At 35.8% G+C, this 17,303-nt stretch overlaps 1 protein-coding gene across 2 annotated transcripts in view; it reads left to right on the top strand.

The window, feature by feature from the left end:
* ATP9B (ATPase phospholipid transporting 9B) overlaps positions 1 to 17,303 on the top strand; it is a 139,894-nt gene that overhangs the window by 43,593 nt on the left and 78,998 nt on the right. For both annotated transcript variants that reach the window (XM_088533354.1, XM_088533353.1), the window contains exon 8: positions 10,474 to 10,568. In XM_088533354.1, the coding sequence (XP_088389480.1) occupies positions 10,474 to 10,568 (95 nt within the window). The remainder of the gene's footprint in view (positions 1 to 10,473; positions 10,569 to 17,303) is intronic.

Genomic DNA, 17,303 nt, shown 5'->3' with positions numbered 1-17,303 from the left:
GCTTCAAATGTTTTGGTAGCCATTTTAAGCACTGAGTAGTATTGATTTTATGTGAAGAGCTACTCTTTTAAGATACAGTCAGATACTATGAACTTGTTCCTAACATTTTGGTGGTGTGAGATAGAAGAAGGAAGTCTTGGTAGATATTAATTCTCATAGTGATGTTGCTCTAAATGTGTATTAATGTAACATTGCACAGTAAAACATTATTAAAAGATATCATGGCATATTTAATTCCTTAATATTTTTCTGTGTTGCTGCCTTGAACAATGTGCACACTTCATTAGATTTGAAACCATCAGTAACAGATGAATGTTTTTTCCATTTACATATTTAAAACAAAATATTAATAACAAGACTGAGAAGAGTTGGAAAAAATATCTCTGTTTGTATGGCAAGGAGGCTCTAAAATGTTTCAGGCAGAGATTGGCCTGTGCCCACGTCCAGGGAAGCGCAATCCCAGAATTCTGGGAATTAGGCCACTTGGCTAGGGTAGCAATCAGAACATCTAGAAATCCCAAACAGATGCTGAAAATGATGAAACCTGTATTGAGTGCATTTTAACCACGATTTTGAGTTAATGCTTCTGCATTATCTTATTAAAGCTGTATCACTGCCAAATAAAAGGTAAAATTCTAGTGAAATTTAGGAAGTCTAGGAAACAGTAGTTTTCAGAACTGATTCTGGATGCTAAGGGAGTTTAAAGGCAAGTCTTCATCCTTCTAAATGTCCAGGTAACTTCCCATAGCTTTTTACTGTCTTTTCAATCAGGAAAGCATTGAAAAAAAAAAAATGAATTCTCTGCTTTTTGCTACAATGAATTTTGAGTTCGAACGAGTCTTCACACTCTGTGGGTGTTTCTGTTGCTTCTTCACATCGTCCTGCTTGGTTAGGGATAGTGTGTGTGTGGTGGGGTTTTTTAAATTCTTTTTTTTTTTTTTTTTTCTCCCCAAACACCTATGTTGTCAAAATCAGCATGCAATTTTGGTGGAGTCTAATATGGATCTACCTTTTTTGTTTGTTTACTTGATTACTCTGTTTGCTTGTAAGCTCTTCCTTCTCATTTAGGCTTCAATGCAAGCACTCCGCCTGAAGGAGCGGGTATGCGTGTGTGTATTTGTATTATCAGTCTCTAGGAATGTGTGAATTGTTCAGGAAGTCTGATGGAGAGAAATAGCTCTGCTGTCCTATCAGAGCTCAAGAATGAGGAAGACTAGTTAATCATTTTTCCTAAAATACATCATGAACCTTTACTTGTTACATCAGTGTTGATCTATGCTTTGCAGTGGGATCAGAATGTAAACCTTTGCAACTCCTCCATCTTTCCTACATTCTGAACTACAAGGTCCTTAGTTCCTAGAACAAACGGGTTTCACTAGCGCATTGCACAATTTTATTGACCAAGAGGTAATGGAATTGATTTTCTATGGAAATTTAAATAAGCCAAAGAAGAAAGAATGCCAGTTTAAACTCTAAATTCCAGACTGCATTTTTGTTATGATAGGAAGCAATTTGATGATCGATTGGCCTTAATAATATAACCACTGCAAGTCTTGGTGTACATTGGGAGAAAGCATCCTCTTGAGTCATTAGGTAAACATGCGGTACTTGCACTTTAAAGTAATTCTCATAATACATTTTGAATAAAAAACAATCTCTAAGTAATAAATGGGAATGTTTTCTTGTGAGAGCCAACTGAACACCAAATGAAATCACTACATTTCCCAGAATCATTATTCTGCTTAAGTAATGATAATATAGCAAAATGGAGATGATTTATTGAAGAGCAGTTGTGGAATATTGTATTGTTGTGCTATGTGGATGATGCTCAGTGTCTTGCAGTTGAACCACTTTCATTTTAAAGAATTGACTATAACTTCTTCGGCTGCAAAATGTTCAATTCATCCCTTTTATCTATCCAGAAGTACCAAATATTTTCATCAGTCATCTGTAATTTCAGTGAAATTAGATTGCCAGTGAGTCACCCATTTTTTCCACAATGCTACAACTCTTTCTCTTGGAAAATAATTTCATTCTTGATTTGTGCAAAGGAAGATGTGCCATTTACTACTTGGAAGAAACATGCTTCTGTCTCTAACACATATAGCAAGTATACCCAGTATCTTGCAGATGAAAGTGAAATTGGTTTTGAAATGAACAGGAAGACTGCAAATATTCTTGAAACTGCCTGACGTTAACCTGGTGATGTGCATGGATCACTCACGGGATAGCATCACGATAGACTGTTGCAGTTCTAAATGGTAAGAACAACAGAAATAGTAGTCTATTAGGCAGACACAAGCAGGGTCTAATATCAGTGAAAAATACTTTGTCGATGGTGTGCAGGTTACCTGATACCTGTCAAGTGTTTTGTCAGTTTTTATACCATCATAATACCATTCTCTGGCCTACTTTACTCTTTCACTGATTTGAAACAGTGAAGCCAGAACTTGTTAAATCTTTTAAGCGTTTTCTGTGACAGATTTGACTACCTTTGTCATCGTACTGTTTAGGTGCGTTTTTTATGCAAAATGAAGTTGTATGTTCCAGATAAAGGTGTAAATAAATCAGATTTTTTTTTCTTCTGAAGACAGTATCACTGTCTCCAGTAGAAGAATTAGTGTATTTCAGAAGAGTGAGTGATGGAGCAAAATGGAACATCAAAACCTGTTAAATAGAAGGGGGGTGTTAGTTACTACTTTGCATTGATACATCTTGATTTTTTTTGATGTCTCTTGTAATTTTTATTCTCCCCAATTAATGTTTCTAGTGTATTCATGCATATCCAAAAATTGTATGAATCAATAAGCTAAAATTTGAGGGTGTGATTGAATGTAATTTTTTTTTGGGGGGGGGGGCAGGGAGACTATTTGCTACATTTGTAAAAATTCTGTAACATAAATTTAACAAAAAAAAAATCCTGAAGCATACTGAATCAATATAGCAATTCAAAAGTATATGCAGTGTGATCAAGTTTGGATTAAAAGCATCTGTATGCTTGTCAATAAGGAATTGTGATGACTTTGGTATCATATTGACTGTGTATTAATACATGGTATCCTATAAGTCCATCAGGTGATTGTTTAGAATGTAAATGAATCTGTTGATGGATCCAGTGACTGATGGCTTAAGTTCCAATTAATCAATTGCTTCATGGGTTTCGTGATTCAGATCAAATGTCTCAAGTGAGCACAGTTCTTTCACTGGTATTAAGAGAAATAAATGCTTTAAAATGAATTTCATCCATCCTGTATAAATGCCACTTCACTTGTTCACTTACACTCTAAGGGATGGCCACGAAGCTTACATATTCAGCGTGATTCAAATGTTTTTGCTTCTTCCTGTCCTCCCACAGCAGGTATCATAATTGAAAATTACCTCCTGTAGTCGTAAATGAAACTCAAACGCATCATCTTGGTGCTGCTATTCACGTTGTCATCAGTTTAAAATTTTCATGCACATAGTCACTTGAGTCATATAAATGATTTAAAAATTAAGTTGTTGGTAAATGATCTAGTGTTAGATATGCAAAGTCAATGTCCATTTTTCCTTTGTTGCAGATGTTCTAGTAACCCATCTCTTTCAATGCTTTTGGATATTGACTCATATCAGGAAGGATAATATTACAAGATAATCATTATCTTGTAATCTTATTATGGCTGTGAATTATTACAAGATAATTCGTAGCCATTTATGGCAGTTCCATGTGCCCTATTTCACAGTGACCCATCAGTTAATTCATCAGTGCTTGACACAGGCTCTTCACTGTGACACTTACACCAGTTGATCTTAATTTGATTGCTGTTAAAAACCTGCCTTTCCTGACAACTGTTGTCAATTATACAAAATAAAATCAAGTATTCATAAGTAGGCTGTAATAGGATATAGGCGGACAAATTTAATAATTCAGTTTTGCCACAGCTTAAAAGGCATTCATCATTGCTTTCTCATTTGTAAAAAATTTATTGGATACAACTCGAGAGAGAGAAAGTGGACGTAGTTTTATTTACTTAGTTGTCTTTACTGTGACAGGAACCCAGGCTATATAATGATTGAACATGTTATGACTGACTGTGGATTTTTGTCAATTAATTGTTAAATAAATGTAATTGAACTCTATGGGGTTTTTAGAGCAATTTAACTGTACACACTCTACAGTTTTTCAATTTATAAATGCAGACTGGAATTGGACCCTGTGTTTATGCAGACCAGACAATATCTTTTCAGTGCTGAAGCACGGGGTCTTGTAAAATATGCATATTTCCATATATCTGTTAAATGCATAATATACAGTTAAATTATTTTTTTCTCCTCTTTATCACAGTATAACATTGAAATGTTTATTAAGACCAACTGTAATAATACCCATAGCTTCTATTTAGTGATGACTGGAAAATCTTCTTTTAAGCTTGCTTATATTTGGTAAAAAGTTAGCATGCAGAAATCGAACTTAATTGTTCTCCGTGAGAAAGTTAAATAAGATTTTCAGAATTCATGTATTTTTTTTTTTTTTACTTATCTACTAATACCTGTAACTAGTATTGAGTTGACTGTTAAGGCTCTGTGGAAGGAATTTGAATGTACTTGTTATATCTAAAAAGGGAAAAATTAAGAATAATATCCCTTTAAAATGTTAAATAATAGATGTAGTTGAAAATAAGCCCTGCTGTAAGTGACTGCTCAAAGCAAGAAGAGGGAAAGTGAAGGACAGAAGTGTTTGTGTTGCAGTGTTATTAGAAGGTTGTGGTGGTGTTCCCTTGGTTACATTGGTGTTGGTCAGAATAAGTTATTCCCTCCTTTTCCCCTGCCGAATTCTAGAGTCCCCATTCTTCTGCCTGAGTATTCATCTCGTGGCTCAGTGCTGCTTTCCAGGATCTTGCTTAACAGCCAGAAACCAAGAATAGGAAAATTTTAGTTTCTCATGGTTTTTATTAGATAAGAAGCCTGACTAGCACTGGAAATCAGATGCTGCAAGATTTAGTACATTTTCCCTCCTTTTTTATTTTTATTTTTATTTATTTATTTATTTATTTTAAGAAAAAGGACTTTGTAAGCAAGGAAGATGGTGATGCTCTGTCTTATTATGCCAGGTTAGATAAACTTTTCCTTGATGTTTTCAGAATCAGGTCTGCAGGGACTTCCCATGACTTGATGCATGCATTTAGAGATATTTGGATTTAATTACCCAGTCTTTGATTATTCAACAGTATTATTCCCTAAGCTAACAAAGAACAGGAGGTCTTGTCTTTACTTTTGATTCTTTTATGACACTGATAGGCTACTGAGGGAAGTTGTGCCGTACTTTCTCACTAAAGCGCCTTTGGCTAAAGAGGTATCTGAAATAATTAGGTAATACAAAAACGATTCCATAAATGACAAAACGAATAGTTAAGTGTTTGTTTCTGAAGCAAACTAAACCAGTTTCTCCAGTGTAGGAGTGACCTTTTTTGTTTTGTTTTCTTTCCATGATTGTCACAAATGTTAAAGGTTACTTTGATCAGTCTTTTGTTTCTTTGTAATTTTCTTTCTCAGAAAGCAGATGATGCAATGTGATTGAAAATACAGTTTAAATAATTCTATGTTTACAAAATAGGATCGTTCCTGTATTTTTAGGTCAATATTGCTAGTTTGGAGTTTCTTATGGTGGTTACACTTTCTCTATAAAATACCTGATAAACAGACTGATTAGTTAAAATAATTGTTTTAAGGAAAACAAGTCCACCTTTCTGCTTGTCAGTCTGAAATGAAAAAATGAAAACGAAAAAATAAAGAATAAATTCATGCTTAACAATATTTATCTTCAAACTAAGATAATTTTTTTTAAAAAAGCTTCTTTTCAGAAACCTGGGCTATTTTCCAGCAGCCGGTATTAAAAACTGTGTATACAAACACAACTAAAGTGTTTGGCAGCAAAAGTTTATGTGCGTTAGTATACTAGAGTATTTCAGGAAATTAAACCTATATACATGTGAAGAAATTGGTGTGTGCAATATCACTAGAGGTTTTGTTGGTAAAATAAATGCAAAATTTGGCTACATGATGTTAGTGCACAGCTTTATATAAGGGAAACCTTATGATTAAAATTGATTTAAGGCTAAAATATAAACAGCCTTCTCCAAACACCATGTATCTTTAGTTTGAAAATTTTTGTTGAGGTTTGCTTTTTCTTCAGGGTTTCTAGAGGTAAGTGTGCCCACAAAAGAATCAACAGACCATACATATGTTCAGTAAGTGTAAGCTATATCCAGAAGCATTTGACATGTCATGCCCTAAATGTATGTTCTGAATGAAATCCTCAATCCACCTAGAGACACATAAAGTCAGGTTCTGCTAGCTCTATGTTGAGCGCGGTACCTTTGTTTGACAAATCTTAGCCATGTGTATCGTGGCCCTAAATTAATAGCCAAAACTTTATGAGTTTCTTAAACACCATAAAAATTTCTGAAAATCTGCATTATTTGTGTTCAGCATCCTATTAACATGTAAAAACGGCCATTAAAATTGCTATATTTTCAGCATGCATCTGCTGAAAACATGAATCAAAGCAAATTTGTTTAACTGCAGTTTTAGGTGTAATTATGTCTTTCAAATGTTTTGGTTTCAAATCTGAGTATATTTATTTATAGCTAAATAAATCTGTATAAAATGCAAAGAAATCTGTTTTTGTAAATAAATTATTCAAAGGAGGCCTTAAGATCAATGAATTCACTGTAAATAAGCAGGTGTCCTTTTATGTGGTTTCACAAACATGAAGTGATAAAACTGAACAGTTAATCTTAACACTATTATTGTAAGAAGTATAGAAATAAAAGTTGTTGGCTTCTGGTTACGAGTATTTCCTTGTCGATTGTAATAAGAAATTTCTTAAGTTCTTAGGTTAAGAAAACCTTCTAGAATGAGAATACTTTTGATAAAGTCAAATAATGAAAGATTGCAGTATACATTTGTTGTGATATGGATAACTTTGTGCATATATGTCTTGTAGCATGTTTTAATGATGTGTTTCACTAAGAAAGCTGATAAAAACCTGTTTTTGAATATTTGTTCTTTAGTTAACATATGTAGTAGTGATAAGAATATTCAAAAGAAAACAACTTTCTTACTAACAATAAGATGTTTTCTTGCTTCATACCTGGGTAAGCGATCTGTTTATAAATGACAGTATATCCTCACATTTTAAAGCTTGTAGCTGTGCATACAGATTTCAACTGAAATGGTTTTAAAAATCAGTTTAGTTGTATTGGTACGGCACCTTGCATGATCAAACTCTAAATTGATTTACACCTGGCTTCAACTGATTAAACTAAATGAATATTAGGTAGTTGTAAATTCATTTCAATTTGTTCACATGAAGTTTGCACCACTTTATTTGAATGATTGAACTTTTTAAACCCAGTGTAATTGGTTTAGATCAACCTTTAAACTATAATTCGTCTGACTCCAAAATTTTCGCTGTATAGGCAGAAACGTTTGAGATATTCACTGTATCCAACTTTGCACACTGGTCTTGGGGGACCGTATGTTACCTAGAAAATGATCATCTGTGTTTTCTTCTTGTATAAAATGAAATACCTTAATTTGCTTATTCACCTTTATTCTTGACTCTGTGGAAAAAAAATCAATACAAATTCCATGTATTAATTGTGGAGTTTTATTTTACAATAAGCAACAATTCTTTGGTAAATACTTCATTAAATACTTTCATTTAAGCAGCATAGAGTTTAAATACTTACAAGAGTAAAACTTTATTCAAAGCTTTATCACTGAATACAGAGTGAATAGCAATTTTTGAGACTTGCATGAATGTGTTTTTTTGCCTACTCATATTTGTGCTGGAACAAATTGCACATATTTGTGTTTTTAAATATTGATCTAAAACATATTCTGTTCAAATACTTTTTTTTTTTTCAATTTAGGAGTTTTATATACTACTGACTCAAATTTGCTTAAAAGGTGAAGCACGTGACCCACACAGTGGGAAATATTTGGTTCTTAAGTGCAAGGGTTGGAGGGGGGAGTTGGTTTTATGTGTAACTTTTTTCTGATCACATCAATCTTCCTTATTTATATCTCAGCTAAGTGAAGTTATCAGCATCTCATTATATAGTTAAAGTTACTTAGTCAAATCTGGTGAAGTATTTGAAAGTGAAGGGGGTCTTGCTTCAGTTTTGCTGTTGTGATCACTATTGAAAGCTGACTTAGCACAAAGCGCTCCCTTTTTCTGGATAAAAGGGAAACAGGCTATGAGATAAGTTATTGATGAAATTAACTGCTGAAGTGGGGAGGAAATGCAGCTGGCCAATACATGTCATAGTGTGAGCTCTATTAAATGAATATATGTGCAGTCAACCCTTCACAAGAGCCGCACTGGTCTTGAACTGCATTGATCTATAGTATAATTCTAAATGAAATTGATGGATGATAGCAGCCATTGACAGGAAGGGTAAAGAGAACCATGAAATGCCTTGTGTAGGGAAAGTATGATGGAAAGTAGACTAACATAAGCTGTGGATTAAAAAAAAAAATGCAGCGAAATTGTGGTCTTTCTAGGTGGTGCGGGATAGCCCCAGTAGTAATTATAATGCTGTATATGTCCACAGGCTTTTCAAAAAGTGCTTTACAGTGCTTTATTATTGGAAGAAAATCCACCAGCAATCCTGTCAAGAATTTCAAATCAGCTTTTCAAGAAGTTATTTTAGGTACAGCTTTGCAACTTGCAGCTCTGAGCTTTGGAAGAAAATTAGTAAAGTATGTGCCCTGAAGGCCCTGTACATTAAGATTCTTTTACTTAATATCCCCTTAATATTAACAGCTGTAACATGTAACAGCTGTTACATGAAGGTATATAAGCTTCTTTCAAAAGACTCTGGCATAAAAACGCTATTTACAAATTTTATTTAACTTCAAGTGGCTTTTGTCTCAAATGTTACCTTTCAGAAGGTTATTGAAATGCTAAATTCACAGGCATTGATAAATAAAACTGGTTCTTCTAGGCTTTACCTGGGGATACATGTGCTTTGCTTGTGATTGTGGATTCACCCGGACTTGGGCAGTGAACCAAACGTCCTTAATGACACTTCGTCAGCCTGTGTCCTGAAAAAAGAATCTCTTAATTTTGCATTCATTTTTAGCTCTTCTGATATGCTGTCTCTTAAACACACTGCTTTTAGCCCTTTGCTTCATCTTCTATGTAAGAAGATTCTATGAGTAAACTTTTTTCCCAGTGTTTCTTTTAATTTAATTGTTACCACTTTTTAGTTTTCACTAGAATCAAAATACAGAAGGAATTGTGCATGTGCACATATATATGTCTATCCGCATTGCTTAAAGTTTACAAATAGGAAAACAAATTTGCTCTTTTTGCTACTTTTGGTTTTGCATACATGACAATAGTGTATGAAATGTTCAGCTGGAAAGGAAGCTTGTAGTTATTAATTTAGATATATTTAAGGCGTCTTTACTGTTGCAACTCCAAGGAGCATCAAGCAGTATTGCTAAAATGTTACTGCACTTTTATTATTGTTGTTGTTATTCAGACTGTAAGCTAGCTGGAGTTTTTAACCATTTGTACATGAATTTAATGGGTTTGCAATTTCAAATGCTGTTGTCCTTGAATCTTATGTTGGCAACCTGTATAGAACTGCTGATCACAGAGTGAGGTAGGAAGGGACCTCTGGAGATTGTTTAATCTAACTCACCTGCCCAAACAGGGTTACCTAAAAGAAGTGGCCTTATCAGTAAATGAATTAACATGGGGCAGGCATTCTTCCTGTGCTGACAGTAATTGTGTAGTTCTTGGATACGAATTTTCTGTGTATGAAGTTTTCAGTTGGCACCATTGTTTTTTCAGTATGAATGTGTCTGTCTTCAACTTCCATTGCATCTTAGTTGCTGTGCATGTGTTGACAAGTTTTTTTTTTAAGTTTTGGGTCCTTGAGATGTACAGGTAACCTAAAATTATTTTCTTTAAAGATAATGTGTTGGGGACCTCCATACTGCTTTGATTATCATCCAACAAAACAGACCAGGAAAATATAGCCAATGCAAATGTGTGGTATTTCATACTAGCAGCAAGACAGGAGTTACAGGCATGTCTTCATTTGGTAATTTTTCTAACATGCTGGAATTGCACAATTGACCAGATTTTAAAAAGAAAGAAAATAGGCTGTGTTTCATCTTCAGTTAAGTTGGATCTGTTGGAAGTAACAGTTTTAAAATACTGATGATATTGTTAAATTTATCAAAAAATTTGTTCTCAACTATTGTATGAAAGCCAGAGTATTCCTGGCAGAAGGTGTTAAATCAACACATGGACACTGTGGAGTATCAATCCTCTCGTATGCAAGGCATGTATTTAAACGTGTTTTTTTTTTTTTTTAATCAATTTATTCTCACTTCTGTATTTTATTTTTAGGCCAAAGTGTATTTTTATGAAATCTAAAAAATAGTTTGGTGTCTTCTTATAACTTAAAGGTTCATGTTTCATTCGAACTGACCAGCTTGATGGAGAAACAGACTGGAAACTAAAGGTTGCTGTCAGCTGTACCCAAAGATTGCCAGCGTTGGGAGTGAGTATTTCAATCTATTTTGCTTTTAAAGTATTTTCCATCCACTTGTGTATATGTGCACATCTTATTACGTATAATTGCTATAATTATTGCAAATGTATTTATAATGGAAAATTGTCCGTTAATGCAATTTTATTTTTTGGCAGTAAATAAGAAATAGATATTCTGTTGAATGCCAAGTGAGAAGTTAGGTTAGGCTTTTTTTGTTGTTGTTTGTTCAACACTGAAACAAGAAGGAGGCAAAACCAGATATTCTTTATTTTTAGTCTTATAACTTAATCGTCCTTGCCGTGATTCAGCTGGAGACCCATACTCCACTGAAGTGTATCACAATTACAGTGTTTTCAAGCAAGTCTTAATGCTGCAAGTGCAAGTCATTCTTGCCTTAGGAACCATTGCTGCAATCACTTAGCTCTAACGTTGGGAAACTGAAATCTGTGTATGGAATACGAAGGGTTTTTGGGTCAGGAAGTTTTCTGGTCTGGCAAGGTGAAGTGTGCAAGTTCATGCAAGGGGAGCTTTCTAACAGTTGTCTGTGTGTATTTTTGAGCATGTATGTATATAAATTTATCGTAAATATCTCGGGTAAAGTTGTTAAAATTGCATGTCCCATGTATGTATATGTTGTATTCCATTTTTGTGTATGTGTGTACATGTAGCCTAAATGTTTCATGTGCTCTGTTAAGAGGAGGAAGGTGGCTCAACCAACTGCTTCTGTGTTGCTTTTATTCTCTTTTATTTTCTGACAGGTTATGCCTTAGCTCTTAAGTCACTTAGCTCTGAGATGTATTCCTAGAAAAGAATATTAGAAACCATTATTCAGCGTACAGCTTTAATGTAGGGCCAGTGTGTATTATTGCTAATTTAACCTATCCATGTGGTATGGAAATGTTTCGTAAAACTTTGTGTTTTGCATGTTGATGTGGTGAAGGGAAAGTAGGTGATCTGACTGATGGAAAGACTGTCAGAAAATTCTAATGAAAATCCTCATTTGCTAAAGAATTAATGGGGTTGAGTGAATTCTTTGCCCTGATACGTTGCTTTTGTCTTGTTCTTACTGATTTTTTTTTTCTGCATAACGTGTTGTAAGCAGCTTCAAATTGCATTTTTGCTTTGTGGAATTACTTTTTAAATATTGTCCGTTGTACACAAAGTTGGCAGAGATTTTAATGCTTTCAATAGTCTGTCACTGGCGCTATAATCTGTTTTGGAGGCGGGATTGTCCTTCCTAGGAGCGGCTGCTGACTTGGTGTTGGCTCTGCTGCGTGCGGCCGGCGAGCGTTTCCCTGGCCGTGGTGACCTGTTCACGGGGTGTTCTGGGAACCGCCAAAAATGCCGCTCGCGTCCAGCGGGGCAAAGGCTGGGTTCAGTGCGCCGGAATTAGCAAAAATATTAAAAATACTTCCAGATCTGCCTTGATTTACTCGGAGAATCCAAAAGTATTAAGAAATTTGAAGAACTTGAGTAGAAAGGCCAGTATCAAGTTCCATGACTTATATTTTGATGGTGGTTGTGTTTGAAAACAAACTAGTTGACATAGTAGTGGAAAAGATTAAGTGGAAAGATTATTTGGCTTGCCCACATGGTATAAGGACATTCTCTCTCTCACTCGTGTGTGTATCAGCTTAACGCTGCTGCAGACATTTGGGGCAGAAGCAATCTATAGAAGACAGAGCTTTACACTTCCCTCTGAGATCTACTTTGGTTTCCTTTCCTTCTATGAAAGGCTGGGAGAGTTAGGCAATTCCTTCTTCTAAAGGTATGAAACTGCTAGAAAAGTAATCCTTATTTTATCCCAGTTATGTTGTTTGCTCTGCAAGATGCTTTAGGCCTTATGCTTGCCAAGAAAATAGTGAAAACAAGGCATTTTTGAGCAAGGAATACCTGTCCAAATGTTTAATGAAATTTAATGAAAGCTACTTTATGGAATTTTAGCATACAAACCTTCTCAACAGCCTGAACATTCTGATGTGATATCTGCTTCCATCAGTTCTGCATAATACCTAGCAACCAATATTGCCACTTCCAAAGCTTGTATATTAGTAGATTTTTTTCTAATATGTCTGTTTTATTACGCATGCAATGCGAGATAATAAATTGCAGAATGTCTTACAATTTGGAGAGGGGAAAAAAAAAAAAAAAAGGCCGTCCTGGTTTTCTCTTGCAATAATTCTTGATTGCCACCTGCTGGGCTCTCGGTAAAATAGCTGTGGTGACGGGACGCTGATGGCTGCTCCGCTCAGCTCCTTGCGCCGACGGAGCTCGTGCGAGCTCGAGTCCTGTCCAGGATCAGGAGGTCTCGAGTGCGAGCCGCACGTTAGGGAGAAGGCACAGTGAAGAGAATGGATGGAGCAAAAGAGAAAATGGTCTGTGGCCCTACTTAAGAATTGTTAAGAAACATGACCAACACTTACAGCATTCTCTAATTCAAATATATGAAACTTAGGCTTTAATTCAGTACTGTCTTTAGCAGGAGTGAATGCCCATATTTGTACGGTCGGCTATAAAAATGTGCTACTTCTCTTAGTTTCAATGTATATTCGTTAAACCTGCAATTCAGTGTATAGGTTCCCTTTACGCAAACAGCCCATTTGGGACGAGATGCTGTTTCTCTGGGCTCAGTCCTTCTGCCCTCATCATCCCTGGGCTGCAGTGGCTCGAAATATTTCAGCTACCTTTCCCTTTGGAGTAGCACTTGGTTACATAGGTGCCTTTCTGGACTTTCAGGGACTCCACACAATGCCTGCTCCAGCTGCTTGCAGAACATTTTAAAAGCTGCAGCTCCCTGTTTATTTAACAGTTCTTAAAATATATTTTTTAAAACTTAAAGATCTGTGTAATTGGAGCATAAAGTACTATTTGGTCTAGTGGTCATCTGTTTGACGGAATATGCTTTCCATAATTGTCATTGATTTTGATTTCCTTAGTTATCTGGGAGAAGGATTGTGAGTATCTGGTGTTGTCATGAGCTGTCAGTCACATCAGCAGAGCGGCTTTGTAACCTTACCCCCGGTGACACCCGGAATAAATAAACCCACAGACCTTTAGAGCTTTTCTTAAAGAACAGATGACACCGCCAAAGATGATCGGTACAGATTTTGTTGTCTTCCTAAACCACTTAATGTGATCAGAGAATTAAAATTTCAGCAAGTCATCTAATGATGGCTGAGCAGCAAATACTGTAACACTCAGATTAGGTTTCTTAGAGTTTCATAGTTAGGTGTGGGGCAGTTTTTTTCTGACAATATTCCCCATTCCGAGGCATTCTTCTCCAGTATGTGTGATCAAGTAAATTTATTAACAGCAGTGAGGTCACTGTAATTTTCAATAAATGGCGACTTGCTGATTTATATCAGAAGATCCATACAGCAGTAAACAATACCATTTACATTTAATTAGTTTTATTGAACCAAAGGCAATTTTATTTGTAATGAACTACATGTTATGATTAAGAATGTATTTTAATGATCTTTAAGTAAGGTGAACAAATGTTGCCCTTGACCTAACAGACAAGATTTTTCTATGTTATTGATAACTTTAGGGTATTTCTTTTAATTAGTATTATGAAATGCAAAAGGGAACATTTTCATTATTGTGCCGTCATCAAGTCATTTCCCAGATTTCAACGTAGATGAGTGAAATGCATTTTTCTGAATTATTTAAAATAAAATAAAAAAACTCAGTGATATCAAGCATTTTATCCCTTATCACTTGTAAATAACCAATCTCATCTACGGTTTTTATTTAAGCTGTGGAACCCTGTTCCTAATGAACAGGCTGGTTAGCTGGTTAGAATTCTTTGACTTCAGTGCACCAGCAGTTCAGTGCTTATTTTATGAAGATTTCCTGAAGGTAAATTTTATGAAGGCGGGGTTCCTCATTATTCATTAATGGAGGAAAAAACAAAAACAAAAAACAAACAAACAAAAAAACCTTAAATAAATTCCTTTTTAAAAATCATTTTTCCTAGGTTTGTGTAAAGAGAAGTAGTGAATTAGCCTCACCAGAAAAATATTTAAGTGTAGCAATTTCCATCAGTAATAAAAAGGTACTTCAGAAAGCTTCTGAGCTTAAATGAAATGTGCTTGTATCGCATTTCTTTCCATTCACTATGAATGAAACTATGCTGAAATACAATGTGGTTTTCTCTCAGAGTGTAGTAAACTACCTATGCTCTGAGAGAAATACTTTTCATTTTTAAGGGGGATGATAACTCTATTTGGAATACTCTACTGATTCTGACTTTTGGCATTCAAGGGCCTGCCAGAAATGTGTAGGGAATGCGAAGATCTGCATTCTCCGGAAAGAAAAGAGAATTAGTCAGAGTTTAAATTCTCTCCTTTTTAATTTTTTTTTTAATTTAAAGGGAAATATGGAAGGTTAAGGTGTTAGTTTAGAAATACAAAAGGAGAATTAGAATATTAAATAGAAAATAACAATGTAAAATATTACTGTTATGAATAAAATATTGCAGTAATAAAAATGTTTGTTTGAAATGTAAAAATGGAGAGAGCATCTCACAGTAGAAGCAAATACATAAGGAAAGATTAGGAAGTAGAAGAATATACTGCAGTATATGCCAGTATATTTAAAATGATCAATCTCTTTGCCACCTTTTATTCTAACATTGTTTCCCACTAAGGCATTCTTTGGAAAGAGAATTTTTGTTTGACGTATTTCCCTAACAGTTTTTATTGTATATATGAGTATGTGTGTGGTATTAGTTTTCTGCTGTACTACCCACTACTGAGAGACTCTTATTTTTCTTTGCATAATAAAGCCCATAATAGCCATGGATTAGCTAAATTGTATGTGATAACAGATTGGGAAGAAGTGAATGATGAAGATATAAGACACCACATGTGTATTAGTTTCATATGAATTATTTCTTGTGAAGTTGATGAAAAGTAGATTGGAAGAACAAGGACGCAGTGAAAGGAACTTCATGTGAGAGACTACCATAAATGACTAATGGTTTAAGATAAAGATAATCTGTGAGAGTTAGTGTTCAGGCTTGATTCATGTTTTATAAACCATGTGAAAAACTTAGTGTGTCCTTGGATGAAATATGAGACGTTTGTGGTCTACAGGATAAAAATACAAGTTGAAATACGAAATCAGTTATCTGTACAGAACTACACTTAAGCCAGAGTTACACAAATATTTTATAAATATGCAAATATTTTATAAATAGAAAACATCTGAATAAGCACATTCACTTTGATCTGAAAAAGTAAAATATACTAGAATTCAAAAATCTCTAGTAATTTTATCAGAGTAATTAATGAAGGGATATAAATGGGTCAGATTTTAAGGCATGTTAACACATAAATGGATGATTGTGCCCTTTACTTAATTTCTGTAATATTCAAAATACTAACAGAAAATTAATTTCATGCTTTTATAAATAGCTACATTTGAACCAGGGTGTGTTTATGCATGCATAAAAGAGGCTATAAAATTAAGGCAGCTTTTAAAGATGGCACATTTTAGCTATCATGAACAGAGCATTATAAGCCTGTAATCTGCTCCCCCAGACATAACTGTCTGATGAGCAGTTTGCAAGATTCATCCAGTAGTAATGGTGGAGATAACAACCCGAATAGCTCGGAGTTACGTGCAATTGAGAAGGTAAACACCTACCTTTCATCACAGGTTACGATTTTTCAGGTAGTTGAGTTGGGTTTGAAGTATCTGCACCTCTTCAAAGGAGGATCCATACACGAGCGGCCTGGTTGTGCTGAAATCTCTTAACTGCCCATGTAGAAAGCACAGAAGTGCTTGCTTTACACAGACTCATAAAATGGTTTAGGTTGGAAGGGACCTCTAGAGACCATCTAGTCCAGACCCCCCGCACAAGCAGGAATACCTGGAGCACATGGCACAGGATGGTGTCCAGGCAGGTTTTGGAGATCTCCAGAGAAGGAGCCTCCACAACCTCTCTGGGCAGCCTGTTCCAGGGCTCTGTCACCCTCACAGGAAGGAAGTTCTTACTCATATGGAGGAGGAACTTCCTGTTTATCAACTTATACCCGTTACCCCTTGTCCTGTCACCAGCCACCATGGAGAAGAGCCTGGCCCCATCCTCTTTATGGTCACCCCTCAGGTACTCGAACACGTTGACCAAATCTCCTCTCAGTCGTCTTTTCTCCAGACTAAACAGGCCCAGCTCGCTTAGTCTTTCCTGACATGACAAATGCTCCAGTCCCTTAATCATCTTCGTGGCTCTCCACTGGACCCTCCCTAGGTGCTCAATGTCCTTCTTGTACTGAGGAGCCCAGAACTGCACCCAATGCTACAAGTGCGGCCTCACCAGAGCTCAGTAGAAGGGCAGGATCCCCTCCCTCGACCTGCTGGCAACGCTCCTCCTGATGCAGGCCAGGATCCCCTTGGCCTTCTTGGCCATGAGGGCACACTGCTGCCTCATGGTTACCCTGTTGTCAACCAGGACTCCCAAATCCTTCTCCTCAGAGCTGCTTTCCAGCAGGTCAACCCCTAATCTGTCCTGGTGCCTGGGGTTATTCCTTCCCAGGTGCAGGACCCTGCACTTGTCCTTGCTTTAGGATGAGCCCAAATTCCCTTGTAGCAGTGGTTAACAGAGGTTCTGCAGGATTCCTTCTCTGGAAGGTGGAAGCTTCAGGGAAATTTCCCAACAAAACCATTGAGGAAAAGCTCCATTTTCAGATGGTTCTCCCTTGTACTTCCAGGAGTAGCTTTGAAGATCTTAAAATCTTC

This window comes from Tinamus guttatus, unplaced genomic scaffold (genome assembly GCF_059628265.1).
Source record: "Tinamus guttatus ecotype Peru unplaced genomic scaffold, ASM5962826v1 Tinamus_guttatus_pri_ptg000497l, whole genome shotgun sequence".
NCBI classification, from domain to species: Eukaryota; Metazoa; Chordata; class Aves; order Tinamiformes; family Tinamidae; genus Tinamus; species Tinamus guttatus.
The sequence above is the reverse complement of the archived record's forward strand: the minus strand, read 5'-3'. Positions and strand labels throughout refer to the sequence as shown.